Source organism: Sander lucioperca, chromosome 10 (genome assembly GCF_008315115.2).
Source record: "Sander lucioperca isolate FBNREF2018 chromosome 10, SLUC_FBN_1.2, whole genome shotgun sequence".
In the NCBI taxonomy this organism is placed as follows: Eukaryota; Metazoa; Chordata; class Actinopteri; order Perciformes; family Percidae; genus Sander; species Sander lucioperca.
In genome coordinates, this window is record NC_050182.1 from 15,645,293 (window position 1) to 15,669,978 (window position 24,686).

A 24,686-nucleotide genomic window follows, 5' to 3' on the forward strand; every position below is an offset into this window, starting at 1 on the left:
CCGGAAAGCTCTCTGCTGCAGTTTGACACACCAAAACGAGCATTCATCAACACAAAAAAAATGCCCTATTTGCAAACACCACGCTTGAGTTATGTGAGCCTTTAATTTATACCTCCAAAGGGATGCGTAAACAATTACAATTACTTGCGGCCGTTACAGTAAATCATGGTAAATCACCAGCAGATTTACATGCAAATTGGCCCAGGGAAGGAGGCCACATCAGCATTTGTGGTTTACTGTGTTGTGTGTGACTACAGAGGTTCTTGTAATTTCTGTTGTTTAGGCCATAAACAACACACTTCACTCCAAAGACAGCAGGAACACTATAAAGTACTATTTGTAAAACTGCTCGAAACTTTTCATAAATCACAGCTTTCATCTGGAACCGGTAGGCAATGCCGCAACCTTTTCTAGCACCAGGTACTCAAATGCACTCCATCTCCACTCATTACAGTGCTAGACTACCGTGAAGTGTCTCCAATAGTGAGCAGCAGTGCTGTTCATCAGAGGTGACGTACAAGTGGGAGCAGGGGATTGGGAGACTGATGAAGCTGTGATCCAAACACACGCTCTGCACCTCCACAACAAGCCCAAGGAAGATTCATCTGAGAAGAATCCACAACGACGCTCGGCGTACACAGGCGCCATGCATAATTAGCACTATAGACACAGTGAGCAGAAATATGCTCAGACTGCAAACAGCTCTGTGATTCAGAGGAACACCAGAATAAATAGGTGTTTTTGGGGTCTGACTTACTATCAACATGCAGGAGATGTTTTGTACTGAAAATCAAAAGATCCTCATGTTTGAAAGAATGCATTCATTTTGAAAAAAAGAGGCAACATAAGGTTGTGATTGTGCATTGTGCTGTGAATAGACAACTTCTACTGTGATAGAAATAAGAAAATGTGGCGAATTTGGAAGTTCTTTTGGTTTTGTTCAACAGTGGACTTCACCCAGGTTATATGCAAAACAGGTAATAACAAAACATCTTTATTACCATTGACAAAACAAGATCTTGGAACAATTCATAAAGCACAATAAATAAATACTGTGCTTGTAGCATCTAACATGAATATTCAACATCAACTATATACAAGCATTCATTTTCCTAAAACAGCACCATTTTTCAAGGCAGTAAAGTAAATCTCGCTCCAGATGTTCATGTTGGAATTCAAATTTGGATATTGAGTTTTTGTATTTTGATGTTATAGTATAAGGTTTTTTTATTGTCAAGTCCCACTTATGTTGCAAGACTCAATATGTTGGAGTGTAATTTCCTGTAACAGCTGGACACTGTAGCTTTTAAGAATTGTTACTCACACAGCAGTAAATAGTGCACATGTTATTTTCAGCTGGGGATTAATGCGCATTTGGTGCTCCAGTGAGAATTTACAGCAGCAGGATAGCGTTTATGCGATCGACTCCAATAAACTACAGTGCCCATGTTTATGGTAATGATGGACCATGTCATCCAGGGCAACTGTGTGGCTCATTGATGTGTATTTATTAGACAACAATGGAGCTCTACGGCACAGAGGAAATATCCCTTGTGAGTTGGATCAGTTCATTCAGGATTTGTTGACTTAACATATAGAATATCAAGAGCCTTATCCTTGAAATTCCATATAAATTGAACAATCATTCATAAATAATAGCATCAATATCAATTGGCGCAACAATAATCCATTTTTACAAGTATTTCCTGAGTTTTAAAAAAACCACAAACATTATAAATCAATAAATACATTATCTGTAAAAGTAATAATGACTTCCCATATTTCAGGGAATTATTACATTGTGCTTTTTCATCAGAAAGCATGGCAGCTCAAGTCTTTGTGCTGACCTCATTCATGCCCGGGTGTGATTATTTTCCAAATCATTTAATTCTCATAAAAGCATTTAATTAATAAAGCACCCATCCATTTGTGGGTTCCCCTTCATAGTTAGCTGAGCATTACTTCTGAGCACCACTGAGGCGAATCCCCTTAATTGAGAAGTGTCATAGGAGGCATCTGTAAACAGAAGGTGCAAAATAAATAGCTCCATGTACATTAAGAGCACCCCTTGTCTAATTTCTACTTTCATAGTTGTCACTGCTCCCATGAGCCAAGTCCATTCTCATTTACTCTCTGTCACTATTAGTGTAGATCCGACACAGATATTCATGCAAGCACCTCAAATGCATTTTGTTAAGATAGTGTTGTTTAGTTTTGATGATGAATGGATGAGGGGACGTGAGCTTGGTCAAGAGCTATGGATCACTGAACTTGTCTACTCTGAGCAGGCTCTTGGCAACGTTTGATGCATGACCAGTGCTTCAGAAGTCAAAACAGTGCAATACATATGTGTGTGTGTGTGTGTGTGTGTGTGTGTGTGTGTGTGTGTGTGTGGAGGGATTGTTGATTGGGTAGCATTTTACATTAAAAAAATCATTCAGTACCATGCAGCTTATTTAATTCAGTACATTTTTAAAAACGGCAAATCAAGCCTCCTCTGAGATAATTTGTCATTTCTTTCTATTTCTTCAATTCAAAAAAGTAAAAAATGTGTCATGCCAATGGGAGACATGTTCATTCCTTTCATAAAAAAACTGACTTTAGGACAGAGATACCAGGTTATGACAGCTATTTTTTGAGAGGAGAACCTTGTGCAGTCGGTCTTGCTTGGTGGTATATTGGATCACGTCTGTCAACTGTTTGTGTCTGTGGATGCGGGACAGTTGTAAAGTGTAGTCTGCTGACATCTGTCATCATCTTGGTCTCCCTCTGTGATCCTGATGCTGGAAAGACAACAAGCCCTTCATTGCCAACATGTCATGCAGAAAAAGAGGCAGAACCTTAGACACACAGTGCTACTTTTGAAAACTGTCACAGTGTCACAAACACTCAAGACTAAATACATTTTTATGGCACCGGGAAGACTGTCAATCGTTCAAATGCAACATCCATTTACAAGTGCTGTCAAGCTTCCCTCAAGAAAATGCACACTACAGACAAAAGCACAAGCTGTTGAGGTGACAGTTGCAAGTAGAAACAGGGCATGTAATACTGCACACATGCAAGTACACAGGAAGCATGACATGACAGCCGTAAGTGCACATCTGAGAGAAAACCGTGTGCTGCAATAAACATATGGCTACTGTTGGCTGCCAATTCAAACCATCAAGCTGTGTCTCACTCACCTGCTGTGGGTGGGCGAAGTGGGCAGGGTGCCCGTGTCCACGGGCTTGTCTCTGTGCACTGACATGCAAGTGGCCATTTCCAGGATGGTGATGATGGTTGGTGGGCCGCTGTTGTATTTGTGTGCGTCGTTGAGCCACAGGTATGTTAACAGGAGGCCTGGGGGGCTCAGGACCTCTAGTTGGAGATTTGTGCTGGGTGTGCTTTTTGGGGAGGGTCTTGAACTGTGTGAGGGGGATAACTGGAGGAGGAATTGGTGGGTGCTGATCCCCAACACGTGCCTGTGGACCAGGGTGAAGCAGGGCAGCCTGGGTCTGTTGTTTCCGATTCTGAAATGTTTGAGCCCTCTCGGTGTGGGCTGCAAGGGCATCCTGGGTTAGGTTACTGGGATTACTCTGGGCAGAAGATTTCGGGACTGGAGCAGTGCCTCCTTGGCGAGGTTGATTGGCTCCATTTATAACAGGTTGTGTCTGTTTGCCCAGGCCTTGTGGTGGTGTTTGGATCGGTACTGCTGTGTGTTGCTGGGCCATGTGTGCCTGCGGAAGGTGATTAGGATCAGCCAAAGCTCTTGAATCTGCACCCCGCGGTGCAGTCAGTCCCTGTTGTCTCGTGGGTCCTTGTGACACAGCAGAGCGGCCGACAGAGGCCTGCTGGATTATAAGAGTCAGTGCCTGGGGGTTATTGCTGTCTGTGGCTTCCTGCCTGGGGGCAATCTGGCTACCAAGCGAACCTCTGATGTCGCGCTGAGCACTCTGCCTTTGTGTGTGGCCGCTTCTCTGTGTGTGGTTTTCAGCCTCAAGCTGTGTTACACTGCGAGTGTTTGGGCGTCGAAGATCAGCTGAACGGCTCTGTGTCTGTCTGTCCACTGATGGTGCATCTTGTCTGGGTGAAGCTCTGCTCCGCGAAGTGGTTTGGTTCCGAGGTCGAGAATTGGATCTGTTTGGGCTTCTACCTTCTCGTATGGGAGGATAGGAAGTGTAGTCTGTAGTGTCAGAGGTGTACTCAGATGATGTCTGTCCTCTTTGAAGCGTGCCGCTGGGATACGGTGGTGTCCCTCTGAGGAGGTCCCATGAGTTTCTATCAGACCTGCGATGAGGCTCTGGCTCATGTTGGTACGTCTGTGTGTTGGCGTTTCGCTGAGAGGTGTTATTACTGTTAACGTGTGTGTATCCAGTCGGGATAAGTCCAGACGGATCTGAATGGCGATCTGCTTCTATGTGACCACTCGGCCGGACGTCACTAGGATAGGACTGCCCACTTTGCATTCTTGGATGTGATTGCCCTGTATGTTCCAAGTTTTGTTGGGTTTGTGAAGCATTAGTAAGAGGAAATGAGCTGTCCTGCTGAGCCTGTTGGCTGTTGATTGGGTACGAGTTAAGATTGACATGAATGGTGGGCATTTGCGCATTGTTGTTTTGCTGGGCAGTTTGTGGCAGCGTGTTAAGGCTGACGTGGACCGCCGGCTGCTGGGCGCCGCCCTGCGCAGCACCAGTCTGTATCACAATGTTAGGATTTTGCTGCTGTGTGTTTGGGAGTGTGTTTGCATTCTGAGCATCAGTCTGCGTGAAAGCAGGGTTGTCAATAGCATTGTGTGGGTATGAATTGCCGTTCTGAGAAGCATTGTGTAGGAGTCCATTTGTGTGGGTACGACCATTGTGTTGGTGTGTGTCGGAGTTATGCAGCGGCAGTGTCTGTGGGTTGCCACGGCTTTCATGCGGGGCTGTGTACAAGCGGCCAGGGTGGCGTGTGTATGTGTTCAAGTGATAAAGGGGAGGATCGGGACCTTGGCCCATATCCCTTGCACCATTAGGTTGTGGATCTGGAGGCTTAATGGGAGCAGATGAAAACGAGGGGAGGGAGAGAAGAGACAGCAAAGGAAAAATGGAATGAGAGGGTTAATTTGTGAGAAGCCCTTTAGCACCATCACATGGACAAGATAAAGACAAAATCAATGGTGAATCATATGTAAACTTTACTGTGGCTTACTATAGGCCTGGGATTTGGGTTGGTCTTGTGCACATGCACAGCAGTATCATTTTGTCTCGGTTGTGCTGTAATAATAGAAATAACAAAAATAAATCACTTTAGTGCAAAACAACACAGTGTGACTCAGCATAATATACAATAAAATAGTGGACAGACATGTCCATGATCACACACACACACACACACACAGACTTACCCCTCCTCCTTCGCTCGAGACAGACTATGAGCACGATGAGGAGCACGATGATTAGGATCAGCACCAAACAGCCGATCACAATCCCCACCACTTCCCCTACATTTAGACATATGGCTGAAATAGAAAGAATGGTGTCAAAGGGGGAGAATTACTAAAGATAATGAGTCTGGAGCTCAGACAGACAAGAGGAGGAAAAGAAGAAAAAAAAGTGATTGAGGAAAGGAGGGGAAGGTTCCAAAAAAAAACAAGGATGATAAAGTAACAGCAGAGAGAGAAAGAAATGAAAATAAAGGAGGAGAATATTTGTGTGAAAGTCACTGAATGACTTTGCCCACATTCTCACCAGATCAATCTCCAAGGATACTTTCTGTCCCTCTCCTGTCGTGAAGACAGATACAGGGAAAGAGTCCAAAACCAACCGTCATCATTATCAGTCACAGAGAGGTCAGCGCCCACCATAACTCACCTACAATAGCCAAGTTTGTCCCTTGCTGCGACGTGCCTCCAGTGATGGCGTTTGTGGCCGTGCAGACATACCGGCCGCTCTGATTCGTTGAGAAAGTCTGAAGGCTGAGCACCCCGCTGCCCGGCTGGCCGGACGCGACCGACTGTCCGTCATATTGCCACGAGAAGAGGGCAGGGGGCAGCGAGTCAGACATGCAGGTGAGTTGCACCGTCTGTCCCACCAACACATTCCCTCCCCCAACACAGTTTTTCGCGGTCTCCATGGTCAGCACTGGGGTGTCAGGGCCATCTGGTTTGTTGATGATCAGAGGGCATTGTTATAAGCATCAAACATTTGGTTCACAAGTACAACAAGAAAAATCTGTATTCCAAAAAAGCTGACTCTAATTCACAGATGAAATATTCTGCTTAAGGGTTTATCATTTTGTCAATTTTGGGTTTAAATGACTTTGTCTGGCTAAAGCATTTTGATGAGCCCTCCTTGATCCGGTCGGCATATGACTGAGCTAATGAAGGAGCTGTGCACTTTCTGGTTGGATGTTAAATCTAAAATCCCAATGGCTGCCACCTCTTGCATAAACATGTGTCTCAACAAGTCATATTTATAATGGAACCTGATTGGCAGGCTTGGGGCATTGTGCATTCAAAGTCCTGCATAATGAGAAGACACTTCACAGATACATTACTGCAGCCTGCTGTTCAACTCAGTTTGGTGTCAGTGATTCTACAATTTATCTCCAAATGAAAATAAGTGGGGGTTAGTTGCACCTCTAGTGCTAGGAGCTTCAATCAGACTGCAGGACTGCAACAGCCCCTGTGATTGTGATATCACAGATTCACGTTACATGAGCAAATCAAAGTCTGGTGTCTGTGATTAACACTTCTGTGGCCACAGGAAGTGGTGACTCAAAATTAGACGTGACTTACATTTCTATAAGTGCGTACACTTTTGGCATGCATAGCCCCAGCAGATTTTAACAACATCCACTATCTGGTGTGTTCTTTATCTAGGTTAAAAAAAAAACTATGTTTGATGTTAGAGAACAACCATGTGGAGCCAATTTAGTATGCCGTTGGGGGGATTGGACGTGTTGGCTATTACTGTGTCACATTAGAATTAAGGATGTGATCAAGACAAAGCTAGAAGCAGTACAACAAGCGTATGGAAGAAATGTCCTGTGCAACTCGGGTGCAATTCAGCACAGTCTGTGTGCAGTGCAATGTAGATAAAGTAGATAAGCTACTGCTGTTTACAGTGGCTACAGCAGATTAGCTGCCACTTGTCTTGATCAGTGCAAACTCACAGTAGACAGTGAGGCTCTGTGTGGCGGTTTGGGCGCTGACAGGGTTGCTGACGGTACATGTGTACGCCCCGGTATCACCCCGTATGGCTGGGTTGATGACCAGAGAGCCACCTGTGATGGTGATCCTGGAGTCGGCAATGATGGCTGCGCCTCCTTTGCCCCACTGGACTGTAATATCTGTCCCAGCAGTCCACGTACACATCAGAGACACATTCTTCCCTTCCACCGCCACTGAGGGAACAAACAGACTCACCCCGGTCACAGCATCTACAGGGAGAGTAAAACATGTTTTACCAGAAAAGCTGCAGAATTACCCAGAAAAGGTTTCTAAAGGCACTTTTACTGTGGGTATGGAGCATTAGACTATGAGAGAGCTCACTTCAAAAGCTGGAGTGACAGAACAATAAAGGGCATTTTTATGTTTCTGTTGAGGATAATTTGTTGTAATCAAAGCAAGTGAGAGCTAAGAAGGGACAGGATTCAGATAGAGGCACAGATGGTGAATAATGGGGCAGACGGTGTGAGTGGTAGCCGAGATGCCTTTTGGCGGGCAGCCTAAGTTAAATAATTGGAGAGGGAGAAGAGGGGGCGTGCGGACGGAGGAGGCTGTGACTAAGAGAGAACCGCAGCAGCAACAGCAAACAAACAAAAACATTCGAGCAGCCACCACGCAGCTCTAATCACATGCATTTTTGCAGACTTTCCGCTTGCCTGTGATTCAGCGAGGCATTTTATATTTCAGGATTTCAGCTTCTACTCATTACCAGAGTAAGTTATGAGTGAGTAAGTAGAAGGCTGAGAGTCGTGCTCAAGGATGCGGATGTTCCATGACATGAACTAGCTGCTGTGAGTTTGGAGGATGTGACCTTTCAGTAATAATAGACTAGTGCCTCGAACAATTTGGTCACCCTGACACCCTATTAGCGCTGCTGGTAAAAGGAATGAGAAAGACCCAGTGTGGGCTGATGACTGAAAATAAAGAGAGACACCCAGCTGTTCAGGCTTCATTACAGTACTGGATGTAAATGAATGCAAATACTGGATGTACTGTATGTAAATGTAACACTACATGTGTAGACAGCTACAACATCAAAACTCTAAGAGCATGAGCACTGCATATCAAATGGGTTTTATTAGCATAAAGCCCTGAGCCAGTAGCTTCATCCCCTCCTCCTTTTTCATTCATTTTACCTCGCCTACTATGGGTCACTAATTTCATTACACCTCCCAGACTAATTCTCTTACTCCCCAAATCCTCTCTTGTCTCTCTTCACTCCCTTCTGTTCCTCCTTAACATTATCGCTTCCCTTAAAACCATCCTCTACCGCACACTTCACCACCCCTCCCACCTTCTTCTTCTTCTTCTTCTTCTTCTTCTCCTTCTTCTCCTTCTTCTCCTAAGTGAACTCACAGGCATACTTCTTTATCTCTTACCAAACACGCTCAGCTGTATCGATCTGGAGTTAGTGGCCAGGCCTGTTGTAGCAGTGGGGGTCACCACCACCGTGTAGTTCCCTGCATCTCGGAGCTGGGCGCCTCCGATTCGGAGCTGGGTGGCCGCGATGGTGACCCTGCCCTGGAACTGGGTCCCTGGGTTAACAAATGGGACTCCTCCGGTCCAAGTACCCACAGTGACTCCTCCTTGGTACTGCCATTGCATGGAAAAAACCTGGGGCACTGTCAGCACCGTGAACACTATCTCAGTACCAGTTTGGACCAGCACCGGGTCTGTCAGGAACTGGATCTGCACCGGGCCCTGAGCCAGCACATTGGCAGAGAGGAGGACTGGACAGAAAATAACCAGAGAGACAACCAGAAGTGGAAAGTAATTAGGTACATGTATACATTCAAGTGCTATAGTACAATTTTGAGTTACATATATACTTTACTTAAGTATTTCCATTTTATTACTGTTACTTTATACTTCTACTCAACCATGTTTCCAAAACCAGTGTTCCCCAAACTTCTTGGCTTGTTTTTTTGCTAGTGTGAAGCCCTTTTTACAGTTGTCAATGAGTATGAGTTGTCAAATTGTCATATCATGAATAATGCATCGACGATCACGACCCCTCAGATTTATCTCGTGACCTTTTCGAGGGGGCCCGACACCTAGATTGGGCACCACAGGATTAAACTACCTAACTGTGTATTTAAAGTAGTTTAATTGGCTTCACATTAGACAGCTACAACAGTAAAATGGTGCATACACACATTGATGCATCAGTATTGACAATGTAATAATTTCATACTGTATGTAATAATCTGTCACAATGGCAATTTTTCTGCAGAACAAATACTTATTTTTGATTCTTTATAGACATTATGCTGATAATACTTGTACTTTTTCAATGCTGGACTTTTACTTGTAGAGTATTTTTATATCAACGTATTGGTACTTTTACTTCAGCAAAGGATCTGAATGCTTCTTTCACCACTGCAGAGAACAAAATCTATAGATACACACAGACTGGGCTCAGGGGGTAAAAACCTATTAGTAAGGTACACACTATATTCTCCCTTGTAGATTTCACCCCATGTTTTTTGGATTTTAAGTGATCCTAAGCTAAACATCTATTTTGTGTTTTTGTTAGCCTGACTTAACGTAAGCCGTGTTGAAATCATATTTGCTGTCTCTCTTCCCAAGAATCAGGCAATTTTTCAAAAACAATGTTATAAAGAATAATTGATTTTACAGGCATTAAACTGTTGTATACTGTTTGTCCATGGGACGAAAAAAACTGTGTTTTTGTATTTGGCTGCCAGTCCTTTCCCCTTGTTTGTGTTGGTATTCCAGATTCAAGCAGACTTTTCAATGCCCTTTTACTGGCATATGAAGCTACCCCGCAAGAATGCTCTGGCCAAGGAATTACAGTGAATCAAATCAATATGGTCCTGATCAGTCTCGCTGGACTGCCTTTACACGATTTTCACAGGAAAGCGAAGTATAAAATGACAAGAGCCAACAGCGAGATGGATTGCGTTCAGATTCCCACACTGAGTTGTTATAGACATCAAAAAGTGTTTTGGTACCTGATTAAAAATACCACTGGCCTTGTTGCTTTTTCAGCAGAGACAGAAAGATAAAGAGGCATGAGTCAGAAGAGAGAAACACACATGAGTAATACAGCACAGTGATGCCTTCATGTGCTGTTGGATTGTTTAAGAGTAATTCAAATAAGCTGTATGTAGGACTGTAAGAGTCATGTTTAATAATGGTGTCAACAATAATCGATTCGGCAATGCATCGCAATGCGGGGCATGCACGATTCAGCATCGATGCGGCAAAGTGCCATAATCGATTATGTCACTAAAACCTGCCACACTAAAATCAAGCACGTTGGCAATACAACTAACTTCACGAACCATGTTGATCGTTGGCATCCTGAGTTGGCTTCAACAACAACAAATCATCACTCATTCAAAGCACTGAAAGCAGTGATTTATGTTTTCTTTTTCAGGTTTGAAAATGCCATATCCAATACCCTGTACCATTTAATTTTATTTTATTTAATGGCATTTATGTCAAAGATACAGGAGAGTGAAAATACACACATAGCAGCCAATAAAATCTGTTGTTCAATATCTGACTGCTTGTATTGCCTCATGACTGATGAAGAATTTGCCTTGTTGTGTGCAGTAGAATTTTGATGCATCGCAATGCATCGTAGAATCGAATTGAATCGAATCGTTACCTGGTGAATCGTAATCGAATCGAATTGTGAGGGCAGTGCCAATGCACACCCATATAATGTATAACTATAATTACAATGTAACTTATAAAATGATTTAGTTGCAGATATGTACGTTGAATGAACAATGGCCCAGAAGTACTGCCAACAGCTGTAGTAACATTGAACTGATGATAAACCACAGAGATCAACTGATAGGTGGGTCTAATGGCTCTAACTGTTCATTCTAACAATCTATTTGTTCCAAACTAACCGCTGTTCCTGAAAATGTAAAATGTAAAATATTGTGCACCAAAGGACATTTGTCAGAGACACGTCCACCAAACCGCAGGCGTTTAGAATAGACTGAACTCTGCAGGTTGAATTAATATTTTGTAATATCAATTGCAGATAGACAGCTGCAAAATTAATATTTAATGATATGAAAATGTTGCAGATCCTTACTTTAATTATTATCTTTCATGCATGAACGACCGGCCTTAGTTAATGAACATATTAAAATATCATTTACATTCCTAGTGCTAATTTACTGTGCAGCACAAACACCTAAAGTAGATCATTTTTATGCATGAAACCCTGTATTATACCAGGGTAGGGAGTAACGATCTAATTTTGGATAGGAAAATTGATACCACAATATATACACTACTCATTTGATACACGGTATGCAAGATTGTCACTGAAGTCTTTAAAAACTACTCACAAATACATTTCTTCAAGGGAAATTTCCAGCAGCTGGCCACTGTGGTTGTTACTCAAACAGGAATAAATAGTGCATCTGTTGGGGAGTATTTTCATCTGCGGGGTAATACATATTTGCTCATGTTTTTTAATTGTTTTTGGACAGCAGTGAATGTCCATGGCACAGAGGAATAAGATATATTAGGCTTCAGATACACAGACAGAACTTAGTTAGTAGGATGAAATCATTGTTGGTTTTGGTTTGGTTTTCTTTTCATGGGATTTATTAATAATAATGAAAACAGAAAAGCACCAGCTTTATTTTTAAAGTGTGCATCCTATGCCAATGACAAGACTACTTTTCATATCTATGTAGTATATCTATGTATTACACCGATTAAACATTCTCTTGAAAGAGTAAAAGTTTGGGTTATCTTGATTGTAGTATATTTATGTAATTCTGTTTATTTTCATTATGTTGTAACACAGTGGTTATGCATGCCCTGTGATTTGTTTCATTAAAAGCAGGCTGATTAGGATTGAAAAATAATAATAATAATAATAATAATAATAATAATAATAAGGCCTACATATTTTCATAAACAATAGCCAAGTATCGTTATTGGCAGTTGGCCTATTGTTCACGCATGAGCAACAACCTCATCATAACTGTATTTAAAAACTGCAGTACGGCCCATCCCTATCGACAAATTACCAAATGGCATCATGGGCGGACTGGGACAAAAATTCAGCCCTGGCACTGTAGCCACACCAGCCCACATTATCACACCCATGCAGCCCTTCTCTTAATACATCCATGATGCAGCCCCACCCACGGACATTCACTAATTACATTTGTGTACAGATGGTGAAATAATATAAGCAGTACCTTATGTAACAGATTTTTTAACATTTAATGTAAGTAACTGGCAAACAATGCTTACTACTTTTTAAAGAGCACACGTTTATAACAAATTTGCACATACTGCCTGTTTATGCCGTTTGTATACTGTCATTCTCTACAGTATGTTGTTCTTTGTTGCCACTGTCTGTTTGATTGTCCGTGTTTCTCTCTGTTAACACTGTACATATTGTCTGTCTGGTTCTCCATCTTTTCATCTGTTTTAACTCTCTAATTCTGCAATTTAAAAAATATGTTTTTATGGCTGTGATTATACTTCAGGGTTTTTCCTTGCTTAGAATTGGCCTTTGGGGGAACACAAAGTTTTGAGGGTAAAAGGCTTCAATTCCTGCATTCTGATACATTTTTAGGCACCAATTTATGGTAAAAACACAAATCACAAAATTCTGGTGGCAGGTAACAATTCAAAATACAACATATAATGGAATATTATTATATTCAGTAGTCCAGTAAGGGGGCTTTCACATCTGGGACATGGGCCGGATACGACAACACTTGACCCCAAGGTCCAGTTGTTTAAAATAGCATGAACATTATGGTCACTTTTTTTCCCCCAAGGAGCACGGTTTGCTCCCAAGTTGAAAAATGTAGGATTGACTTACAGAGGCTACTGCTTTTACTGCTAAATTGTACAATAACACAATCATGTTATGGATACAAAATGTTGTGAAGTGTAATGTTTTCTACATTCTATTGATCAAAAATTATCAGTAATGTTGAATATAGCCTACAGTGTAATGGACCACCACAGTTCATGCATATATGTGAACCGCGGATTAATTGCAGAGTTTAACCTACATAGTGTAAAACACTACATGAATGGGGCACAGCAGAAAGACGGAGCAGAACGACGCTGCTTGTTCAGGGTTGTCATGTGTAGCCTACTCCTATAGGCCTACACTTCGCGTCAGGCGTTAAAACCAACTGTACCAAAACACCGAATTAGACTACTATTTAACGCGACGGCCGTTGCCGACTGGCCAAATGCTTCATATTTATTATTATTATTATTATTATTATTATTATTATTATTATTATTATTATTATTATAACCATAGTGAAATCGTGCAAGCGATAAAAACCTGTCCTATGCGCTGTCATCCTGTATAGACAATTTATTTGTATATTAAAAAAAATAATCTGCCCCTCTGGCATTTGCCAGAATTGCCAGATGGCTAATCCGCCCCTGGCTGGCATACAAACAGGCCTCGAGAAACAATGACCTCCAAGTCATTCAAAATTACCAAAAGCAATCAGTTCTACGAGCCTGGTAGGAGCCCGTGAAGGCATCAGGGCTCAGTAGTCAGTGCACAGACGGGAATGCAGCCGCGCAGGTTTAAGGCGAGCTTTTTGCTTGAAGTGTAATTGTTTTATATACGTGTTTAGAATACCACAGCTGCCCCTCCCTCGCCTGTTTTTTTCCCACAGAACAAGACAACCGATACTCTTCTTTAAAGACGTTTATGAGCTTGTTTGAACCATTGGAACGTCACTGTCGGAGCAGGAGGAGAAGAAACTGTGAGTGCAGTTTGTTTACCTGCCAGCGACAGACTGATAAGGAGCAACGGTTGTCTCATGTCTTCAGTCAGGCAGGTCTGCAGAGAGATGGAACTGTTTAATATACAAACTATTTTTTTTGTATGAGGATTTTAAACAGGTTTATTATTAACCAACTTTCTCCAATAAAGGCTGTACACATTATTACTGTGCTATAACATTATGCTATTCAATTCAGATTATAGCCTAGCCTACCTGACAAAAACAAACATTTAGCCTAACATTCTTTCCTCAGCAGTGATAAGACTAGTAAACTGTATGAAACTTACCAAAGTATTTTCCCTTTGCCTTCATGTTTATGCTGAAAAAAGGATCCGTGTCGGTTTGTGCTCGCTAACAAATGAGGCTACTTCCTGTTTCTCCACTATTACCTGTCAAGGTAACAATCACCTGTTCTCTTAAAGAGCCCGCAGCCTGCGATAGGTCCAAGAGTGTATGGCTGCAGCCTGGAGACGAGAGCTGTATTTACTAGTAACTTTTCAGACGTTACAATTTAACATAAAAACATGATGAACTTTACAAAACAAAGATTAAACTGGCATTTGTCTGCAGAACAAGTATTTTTTTTAAGTACATGTTGCTGATAGTACTTTTTTGTGTGTAGGGTTTTAAATAAATACATTTTAATGGAGTATTTTTACATTGTTGCATTACTTTTGCTTAAGTAAATTCTTAAATTCAGAGCATTTTAATGTGCTGGTGCATTTTTAATCAATGCAGTGTCATATCTGTAATAAAATGTAATCTGTAAATTAAATTACAAGTATAATAGTATAAAATAGCATTAACCATAAATAAGTACCTCAATTGAGTACAGTACTTGAATATATGTGCCTTGATTCTTTCCAATACTCCACCTACACAATGATAACACTACAGTAAGTATCAAGGAGCAAATACCATAAACAAAAGGTATAAGATGTGTACGCTCCACATACTACAAAGTATAAATGTAGTGGATTTAAACTTGAAATATTAATGAAATTCAAATTGATGAGACAATGTCACACTGATAGCAGGTATGCAGAGACCAGATCACTTTTCAGAGAATATCTTTTCATTTACTCAGCATGGTCATTTTCCTTTAGACTTTTAATGATTGAATGTCATTTTTATTTGCTATGGTTACAGTGTTAGGATCTGATGAAGTGGTTGATTAAATTACAATTGTTTGCTTAATTGGCTCATATGTGCAATGCTATGGATTCATTTAATGCAAAACCAGACACAAATTTTGCAAATGGAAACAGAAGCATGCTCAAGAAAAAGAGGCTAAAGTGGGAACAAAGTATTGATATTTTCAGTTGATGTATTAGTGCCACCCACTGGTTAATTCCAGCTAACCGCACTCCTCTGTAGTCAAAGAACTCAGTGGGAGCCACAGCTGTGATTCCATGATTATTCATAAACCTGCCTCTGCAAATACAAATGGATTTATAAATCAGTTTTAAAATCACTCGTTACATCTGTGCCCCAGGATGCGTTTCATGAAGTGAGAAACCGCAGATCTAACCCCTGAATAAGTGAGGTCATTATGTTTCACTGCTCTAGTAGTGTAAAAGAGGAGTGTAACTGACAAAACAATCTCCTCTCGGTTATATTTCACCATATTAGGTTTGAATGGTGAACAGAACCCAAATGCAGACAGAACGCAGAGCCAGGAGTGTGAATTAACAGGGTTTATTTAAAGTACTCAAGCCCAGGTTTCCGAGGGGAAAAGCAAGTCCAGGTTTCCAGGGTGGAGAACAGGTCCAGTGGTTTCCGGGAAGGAACGGGTCCGTCAGAGGAAGACAGTTGGCCGGCTAGTGGTGGGATCCAGTGGTGGTTGTCTGGTCTGGTGGATGGCAGGAGTGAAGCGATAGCAGGAGTCAGGTTCCAATGGCAGCTGAGGCACAAGAGAAAGGATCAGGACAGGCAAACATACAAATGACTAAACAGGCAGCAAGGTTTGTCAGGAGCAAGCCTAACTGTGGTCGTCTTGACTATGATCTGACGCAGAGTGGAGGATTGACCGGGTATATGAAGCAGAGGTTGATTGTGGTAGATGAGAGGCAGCTGGAATCCTGACTCCCGCACACCAGACTCCACTCCTGCAATTAGGACAGACAGAGGGGAGGGAGAGAGGAGAGACAGAGAAGCTACCTAGTAGCAGCAGGCCTAACAATCTCAAAGTCTATTTAGTGCTCTTCTGGAGCTTTTAATCCTATTACGTAATCTTGTTCGGCCAGAGGAGTTTTTTTCTGAGAGTTCTTGCAACCAGCTGAGGTTGAAATTCTGATTTGTATGTGTTAGAAAGGCCAGAATTTGAACTTTAATGTGACTGATATTGTCTATGAAGCAGACTTTGCATTTCATGTTTTTTCTCCAATTTCACCGACACCGAATATTCCCAGTGGAACAAAGTTAAAATCATTGGCATTTCCCATTTACTTGTTTGAAGGTGTTTATCAGTTGCCTGCGAGAGACAATTATTGAAAAATAAATAAGAATAGAGTAATTCATGTATTAACTCTGCTTTACATTCCAAAGCCAGGGAAATGTATTATGTCTGCAGGGCATATAGTGTGCATGCTGGATAAGAAGCCTGCAGTACAAAGCCCATTTTATAATGAGTTTCAACATTGTCACTGGTTTCCTTTCAAAAGAATACCACTGCATTTTATCTCTGTTTACAAACAGTACAACAACAGGGGTGTGGAAATCAAAATTGAAACATGTTGTATTGTTATTGGGAGCATGTGTTTGGACATAGGTCAGAGAAGGCGGAGGCGGAGCAGGTTGTTGGTTTTACAATGGAAAGTTAACTTCACTGTACAGGAAGTGGCTGAATCGGGGAGGGGAGAAAACTGCCTACGTGACTCACTGACTGGACCTGACAGGCAGACAACAAGCAGAGCAGAAAGGGGAAGAAAGTCCTGAAACATTTAGCTTCACTCTTGTTTGATATTTTGCAGCAACAGCTGTAGATCTAGGAACTGGCGTCACTAAATAGATTATTGCTCGCAATGCAATGGCAACTGCTTTGAAGATATTGTTTTGTTTTGTGCCATAAATCTACCTGCACAGTGAATTGCGCTGTACCTTAACCTTAAGAAAGTGAAGTGGAGGAGCTCTGGCTCAACTGCGTTTTTTGTCTTAATTTTGGAGAGGTAGGTGAATCCCACTCTGGGGCCTTTTGATGTGGATGACTTCAAGGTAAACAGAAAAGGGAATTCCAGGTTATATTTAATGCATGCAGGTTGGGTTGTGTTCCTGCACGGCTATCACTGCTTCTTCTCTGTGTGTTTTGTTGTAGCAGCTGTGCTTGAGGGGGTTCAATTTAGTTTTGGCAGTAGACCCGTCCGTATATAGTTCCAAGTTGTGCTTTTATTGGAGTCTGCAATGCCAATACTGTTGTTCTTTGGGTATTTCACAAATAAATTAAGGAAGAAAGAATACCCTTAACATTTGGAATACATTTTTTTAATAGAGGGACATGCTGCTTTAATTGTTTTTTGCTCTCATTTTAATTTCACATTTTCTCTGGAGGTGGTGTTGTTATTCTTGCTGCAGTGGCACCCCTGCTGCACAAGTGCAGAGGAAATGGCGGACTGTTGCTGAGGTCATGGACAAATTCCTCTCTCTGTGTTCTCTGTCTACATCAGTAGGTGTTATGGATCGACAGTATTTCCTGAGCTGGAAGGTTGCCCTGCTGCTTCTCCACTTGAGTAAGGCTTTTTGTTGTAACCCACCATCCTACTGATTTCTGTTTAAAACTACAGGAAGAAAAACTGAATATTTTCGGCATTGCAAACTGACACAAATGCAAAATAACTCTTGTAATCTGCCTTTTTCATTAATGCCGCACTTGCATTATTTACATCTCCTTCATCCTTTGTCTATCAAGTTAAGACGTGTGATTAATTCTCCATGTGGTGAATGCACGGAGGCGTACCAGGTCCACTGCTGTTTTGACACAGATTTTAAGATATTGATGTGGTTTGATGAATATCACATTACGCATGGCTGTCATGCGCTATAAATCATTGCTTGACATTGTTTGAAAGAAAGCAGCCATACATATTCAAGTACTTGCTGAGGACGGGGATGAAGTATCATGCCATTGTTTGTTTTATTAGCTTACCGTTCTTCCCAAACAATGCAAACCCTCCAAAAGCCAAAAGGTCAAAACTGATGAACATGAAACACTGTAGATCATACTGGTGTGATCTGAATAGAAATACAAACTGTATGAGGCACGTAAGCACCATTCTAAAGCAGTAACAAATGGTCCGATCTCTGTCCTCAGTGCCATGTGGGCTCCAGTGTATGTCAGTGCACATCCTCAATAAGGAGCCTGTGCATGTAATGCCAGACTCTAGTCTGGTTCTGAAAGCTCAGATCGAGCAGGGACCCCTGGAAGAGGTCTCTGTGGTAACCTGGGAGTGGGAGCCCGAAACTGGAATCTCCCCCGAGAGAGTGACACTGGCCACGTGCCCTGGCAGAAGCCTCAAGTGTGCTGGTATGAGGCCAAATGTCCATGTGAACGTGGAGCAGCAGGAGACAACACTTCAAATTAATGGATACAGCGGAGTGGACGACGCCGTGTACACTGTGACTGTGACGGATCACAAAGGTGCCAAGACCAGTGCACAATGCATCGTCAGGAAATATGGTACAGTATGATACGCAGCATGTGAGGGAATTCATTGTGAAGTCTTAAGTTAATGTTATAGATATTGCTGTAACAACTAGTCAATTTGCCGATAAGTCAATTGACCGAAAACTAATCAACACTTTTAATAATCCATCAATGGTTTTAAAGAGTTCCTTGATTTGTTTTTAAATTAATGCATACAGTCACTTTATTACGCTATCAATTGAAGCATGTCCCATTCTGTAGTGGAAGTACAGGAGTGTCTTTTCCCCAACAATTCTGTCTAGAAGAAATCCGTAACAACAAATCTATGACATGTATAACACGCCCCTGAATTGGGAGGCATCATTTGTGAAAGGGGCGCATGTTTAGAGGCTAAAATGGAAAGTGATGTTGCTCTTTAAGTAGTCTCGCATTGCCAGACCTATCTCCAAAGTGCTGTTTCAGCGCTGCAGTATGGTCTAGCTACACCGCTGATCTATTCGGTGATAGGAGAAAAAAACACTCTGGCTTGTTTGTATTTCTTTTAACCAATCACAATCGTCCTGGGCGGCGCTAAGCCCCAGATGCACGAAGGTGCCCTTTGCAAAATAGATAGCGGAGACAGCGGTGAGCAGGACTAACTCTTCATCAATTGAAACATTTGAAGGTTCCAGCAAACCTTCTGCAATTAGAAGATTTGCAAGTTTTTTGTTTGTCGCCAAAACCATTTCACCTCAAGGTCCATTTAGTAGTTTTCAATCATATTATATCATCTTTATCAACAGATAATTTAAAGCATTTTTTTTATCTATGTTGGCTGAAAAGTTGAGTTTCAAAGGAACAACACTGGGAACAACATTCCCTGTTGAATCCCTTTGGCTTTTTTGACAGTTTTTCAGACAAAATAAATCATTCAAAGACCACAACATGGGCTCTGTGAAACTTGCATTTTCATTTGTCCTTATTTTCTGATACTTTATAGACTGAACAATTGCTTAATTGCAAAAAAATAAGCTGATAGATGAATTAATAATGAAAATAATCTTTAATTGCAGCCCTAATTATAGATTATTGTGTCCTCCACAATAGGCAAGAAAAAGGTTATAAGTTTTGAAAAGCTTACAGAGGTAGTTCATGTAGATATGCGGTCTTAAAAAAAAAATCTCCGTATATTAATGATAGTGTTTGCGCCAACAATTACCAACGTTTTAATGAATGTGTTTTAATTCCACACCAGCAGGCATTGTTTCTTTCTGATTGTGGATGTCTCATTTAATCATGAAACACTTGAAATTAAATTTGCCTGTGGGCTTTGCTGGCTGGGTCTTCCTTTTGTTTCTGTGCTTCTAGATGATTCCGGTCTTGTCTTAGCTTTATAGTTTTCTGTCAAAGCTTCTATGCTTTTACTCTCATCTGTCTGCTCTAACAGTATCAATTCATCAGCTCCACTCTTCTCTACATCTGCTCTCTCAGCTTCCAGGGCTTTCTATCATTCCATACTCCGACATTACGCCTGACTCTCCGGTCTCATTATTGTCTCTGAAACTGAGCCAGTTTCTCCTGACTGCATTAAACGTCTCTCATGATTCTTTGTCTTAGACGTCCTTGGACAGCCATGTGCCATTATTCTTATTTCTTAACAGAGAGATGCCCGCAGCTCCTCTTTCTAATCCGGTTCTGAGTTTTTTACCTCCATCCTTGTCACCTCTTTTCATCCTTATCCTCTCCTTCTCTCATCTGTCTCTACAGAGGCAGTGCACCACGTCTCAGTCAGCATCAACGTGTCCCACTCCTCGCTGGTTTGTGGCGAGGCCTGGGGGACAGACCCCCACTTCAACTGGCTCCATGAGAGAGTCGCCATCACGGAGACTGTGGGAAGAGTCTCCAAAGATGGAACGACATTGTTTGTGACCAAGACTCCTATCTGTGGCCACTTCACCTGCATGGTCAGCAACAAGCTGGGTCACAGTTCGGCCACCTACACTGCAGGTACCAATTGACAACATATCTTTTCTCTGTTCTTCTATAAGAAACAATTCTTAGAAATGCACAGCTAGAGTACAGTTTGTGATAGCAAAGTCAAATTTATTCACCTTACTTAAAACTGCACTAATCAATATTTTTATTAGCAATTATTAACAATGAAAACAAATATTAAAAATAATAGGAAAGGGCTCACTTGTAGTGACAAACCCATAACTTTTTTTAGTTTCTCTCAGCTCTACGAAGCATATTTCCGCTCATTGTTTTGGTTTTACAGCCCCACAGCATTATTGTTTTGGTTCACAGATTCATATTAGCATTGTTTCCAGTTTTCAGGAAACAAAACTCTGAAGAAAAAAAAAAAAAACAACCTCTGTACACGACCTGTCAAACACCAAATGACAGACACACAAAGGTAGCAGCTAGCCGGTGAACATAGTGATGCGTTTAGCAGTTGAAGAGAAAGATATTTCCCTCAGGAATTGGTGGAGAATGAGAATGTTGCTCCGTGTCTGCTGGATGTGTAAATAGGAAACAGTTTGCCATATCAACTTTTTAAATGTGATAATAAGTCAATGTTGCGTACAGCTTGTTGAAAACGCTCCCAAATACAATTGTGAAGTAGTTACTTTACTTGAGTATTTCTTTTGTATGCTACGTCGACTCCACTAAATTCCAGAATAAAATCAGGCTTTTTGCTCCACTACATTAACGTGACAGCTTATAAAATAGATGCATATCACACATTGTCATGGATTAAACTAACCAGCTATATGTGAAGTAGTAGAATTTACTCCATTTCGTCCCAGTTACAAAATGACAAATACTGCATACACCTTAATATATCAGTAATAATGACCTGCAGTAATATAATAAATATAACAATTTAGCCCTAATGTGATGTTCTCCAATGATGCCTAATTACTACTTAATTAAGATTAAGTACATTTTCCTGATAATACTTCTGTATTTTTACTAAAGTAAAATATTTGAATGCAAGACTTTGACTTGTAAAATCTTTCACACTGCTGTATTGCTACTTTTACTTACATAAAAAAATACCTGAATACTAGGGGTTGGAATCTTCACTGGCCTCACGATTCAACTGGATTACGATTATCCTGTCAACGATTCCAATCAATTCAATATCCCGATGCATCACGATGCGTCACCTCCTCACTACTGTTATATATTGCTACACATGGTTTTCATTGACAAATTCAAGTCAGATTTATATGAACTCCTCTTTTTATTGTATCTGCTCTTAAAAAAAGGCACCTGAATGTAGCGGAGTCTGAACACTAAATAAGCAGCAGCCGGAAAATCAACAAGTAACATCATCAGGCAATAATCGATAATGGTCTGTCACTGCATCGATGCAGAATCGTCTAGGTCCGCATCGCGATGCATCGATGCAGTGATTCATTTTCAACACCCCTACTAAATACTTATCTCACCACGGAAGATTATGAGATCGTTACAATTGTTTAATGCTTATTTGTCTAAGCTAGTTGATTGGATGAGAAGGTGGCTGTGCCTATTGACATCTTATTTATCTTCAGCTCACTGTGTTGTGTCATGGATATTCACAAATCAGACTTCTTTATACCCTGCCTTGTGTCTGTCTTGAGCCGTGTCCTGATTGCACTTTGTTCGTGTGTATTGTATCACCGGTGGTGTTTCAGTGATAAAGGATTTTCCACAGTGCGATCAATAAATCACTACCGTCACTACTGCTGCTACCACTGTTGCTAAACAGGCGAGACAAATGCAATTCTTCGTATCTGCCAAGAGGCGTGATGATCCAAAGACAGGATAGGATTCCTCCTGTTAGCTGTTGCTGTTCCAGTCAGTTTCATGACAGTACAGACTTGTTGCAAGGGAGCCATGTCAGATGATGTTGCCCTTCTTATCTGGTGTCTTTTTTCCTGGCTGACAGCACCTTGTGAGACAGAGGGCAGAGGGACAACAGCGGCTGTAGTGTGTTCCCTCCTCCTGCTGCTGTTTGGAGGAGTGCTGGCATATCTGCTGTGGAGGTAGAGTGATGCACACAGACACTGGCGGCCACAGACACAAATCTCATTTCAGGCTGTGATAATAAAGCCATACACTGAGAGGAAAATGAGACACTGGTAGGAACTGTTGTAAAGGGCAAAGAAAAATGAAGGGTACAAGACGAAAACATCAAAATGCTACACAGTTAGCAATAGCATCCTAAGTGACACACATGAGGCATGACAGTCCAGGCTGTGTCTTCTGACAAAACCATTGTCATGTTTACTGGAGCCAGTGTCCAGTTTGTCACTGCTGTTTGATTTAACTTGGACACTTTGTTTCTTTTCAGGCGACGCAGGTATAGTAACAGAGGAGAGAGGCTGCACGATCATTTGGATGACACCATCTAAACGGAAAAAAAGGCCCAAGATACACTTATGTTACTCAGAGAGGAGAACAGGAAATTGACTGGACTTGTGAGGCTGGAACTTCCTGTCCTGTGAGCAGTATGACCTTACACTGCATTGGAACAATGTGGCCAGTGAACTGCTCGCTGGCAAATAAAAAATATCTAAAAATTGATATTCAGCTTGAAGTGCCAGCAATGTCTTTACACTGCCTCCTGCTGGGCTGCACCTGACACTGTGTATTTAATAAAGTAATTATCTTGTATCAGCTGTGCATTGTATAGCAATGTACCGTCAAATGTTGCCTTCATAATAAAATCCCTTCAAAGAATGTGACAAAACTGATTCAGCAGATATTTTGGTTTGAAAATTGTTTTGACAGGGCTTAACTTTTTCATAAGGTTAGGATGGAGTTGTGTTCTCTATTATCCTTTGTCTCATCAACTATTACAGTAGATGTTGGATTAGTTTCAACAAAGGTTGAAGACAGGCGTTGGCAATTATGAAACCGTGAAAACAGTATTGGACAACAAATTCAATGATAGGAATTAAAAATCTGAAAAAAATGAGATACAGGCATGAGCAAGAGTTAGAGCATATTGTAAAAATGAATTAGTAAAGTAACAAGGCAAATGGATTCTTAAAAGTATCTTGACTAACTGTCAAATTAGTCACATTGTCCCTCATGCCGGGAAGAAACAAAGTATCAGCGGTGAAAGACCTCAAGTCCCCAAACAGTCCTAAAATGTAGAAAGTACAACACAGTAATTCATCTTGTAAACATACACAAGTACACAAGAGTAAAGATAAAAAAAGAGTCTGTATTTGTTTTGTATCTCTTGGGGTGCCAGTGAATATAACCAACTCTCTATCACTCAGTAATAGACAAAACATGTATATGGCACATGAAAGTATACAAAACACCTGCAAGAATGGAAATATAGAACTGGAATTTGATTATTTATTGGAGATCATTTCTTGGTGTTTGGTTCATTTTCTTTCCAGCACTATAATAATAATACTTTTGGTGGCTCTGTGCATGTAATAGAAATCAATGTTAAATCCTTTACATTGATCAGTTGTTGCCTATTTAGTCCTAAAATACGTCTTGATTTGTTCTGGTTTAAGTTCAATATGTTCCCAGTGTGGATACAACTTCAGTGATTTACTGTGTCTCCTAGGATCCCTGTTCATTTTTTTGTTAAAGTGTTCTTGGTGTTAATCCAGAAACGGCAGGTTGTGTGTGAAAGATAACACTCACACTGAATACACTATCATCTACACTGGCAGTGGTAACTTTCACAGTATACCCATTCCGCCACATAAAAAAATGAACCCTCTAACCTCCAGCAGTGTTATGGCTATGCTGCGTGGATCTACATCGGACCACATGGAGGAAACGGGACCAGAGGAACCAGAGGTGAAATGCAGGACAAGTTATATCGGGTGTGAGAGGAAAAAGCAATTGAACATCTGCCATGAAAGTTTAGGTGTGCCTCTGAGAGTTTTAACCAAAGATTGTTTCTGCCTTAGACGATAATTTCAAATATGTCCAAAAAAAAGACGCTCTATTTGCAACTACAAAAGTCTTCAATATTGCCAGACCTTAAAACTGATACAAGAATAGTAGCTACAGCTTAAAAATCCCTGGGGCTATATCCCAAGGTGAAAAAGACAATGATGAAATATTATGAAAATGG

The 24,686-nt window shown here is 41.2% G+C and overlaps 2 protein-coding genes across 11 annotated transcripts; one reads left to right on the forward strand and one right to left on the reverse strand.

The window, feature by feature from the left end:
• Positions 1-981: 981 nt before the first annotated feature.
• On the reverse strand, positions 982-14,374 carry si:dkeyp-97a10.3. Of its 2 annotated transcripts, none has more exons than XM_031314326.2 (9): positions 14,253-14,374; positions 13,964-14,021; positions 8,569-8,919; positions 7,135-7,401; positions 5,832-6,119; positions 5,366-5,479; positions 5,170-5,234; positions 3,186-5,009; positions 982-2,783 (listed from the first exon to the last, which is right to left on the reverse strand). In XM_031314326.2, the coding sequence occupies exons 2-9, from the start codon at positions 14,001-14,003 to the stop codon at positions 2,754-2,756; spliced, it is 2,979 nt and encodes a 992-aa protein (XP_031170186.1). In that variant the 5' UTR covers positions 14,004-14,021; positions 14,253-14,374; the 3' UTR covers positions 982-2,753. The 2 variants fall into 2 exon arrangements, with proteins under 2 accessions (XP_031170186.1, XP_031170177.1); XM_031314317.2 differs by having other exon boundaries at positions 982-2,801.
• si:dkeyp-97a10.2 lies at positions 13,730-23,317 on the forward strand. Of its 9 annotated transcripts, none has more exons than XM_031314348.2 (6): positions 13,730-14,019; positions 17,628-17,690; positions 18,272-18,637; positions 20,351-20,590; positions 22,524-22,620; positions 22,929-23,317. In XM_031314348.2, exons 1-6 carry the CDS (start codon positions 13,890-13,892, stop codon positions 22,987-22,989), a joined length of 957 nt encoding a protein of 318 aa, XP_031170208.1. In that variant the 5' UTR covers positions 13,730-13,889; the 3' UTR covers positions 22,990-23,317. The 9 variants fall into 9 exon arrangements, with proteins under 9 accessions (XP_031170208.1, XP_031170217.1, XP_031170225.1 ...); XM_031314365.2 differs by having other exon boundaries at positions 13,732-13,944; XM_031314339.2 differs by lacking the exon at positions 13,730-14,019 and adding an exon at positions 16,547-17,178 and having other exon boundaries at positions 17,512-17,690.
• The last annotated feature ends 1,369 nt before the right edge of the window (positions 23,318-24,686 follow it).

Bases quoted from the DNA above. Each gene is read 5' to 3' on its own strand.
- si:dkeyp-97a10.3 (XM_031314317.2), bottom strand. From the start codon at position 14,003: ATGAGACAACCGTTGCTCCTTATCAGTCTGTCGCTGGCAG. The intron at 7,402-8,568 runs GTAAGAGATAAA...CTCTCCCTGTAG, and splicing joins GATACAGCTGAGCGTGTTTG to ATGCTGTGACCGGGGTGAGT. The intron at 6,120-7,134 runs GTGAGTTTGCAC...TCAACAAACCAG, and splicing joins ACAGAGCCTCACTGTCTACT to ATGGCCCTGACACCCCAGTG.
- si:dkeyp-97a10.2 (XM_031314339.2), top strand. The intron at 18,638-20,350 runs GTACAGTATGAT...CTGTCTCTACAG, and splicing joins ATGCATCGTCAGGAAATATG to AGGCAGTGCACCACGTCTCA. The intron at 20,591-22,523 runs GTACCAATTGAC...CCTGGCTGACAG, and splicing joins TTCGGCCACCTACACTGCAG to CACCTTGTGAGACAGAGGGC.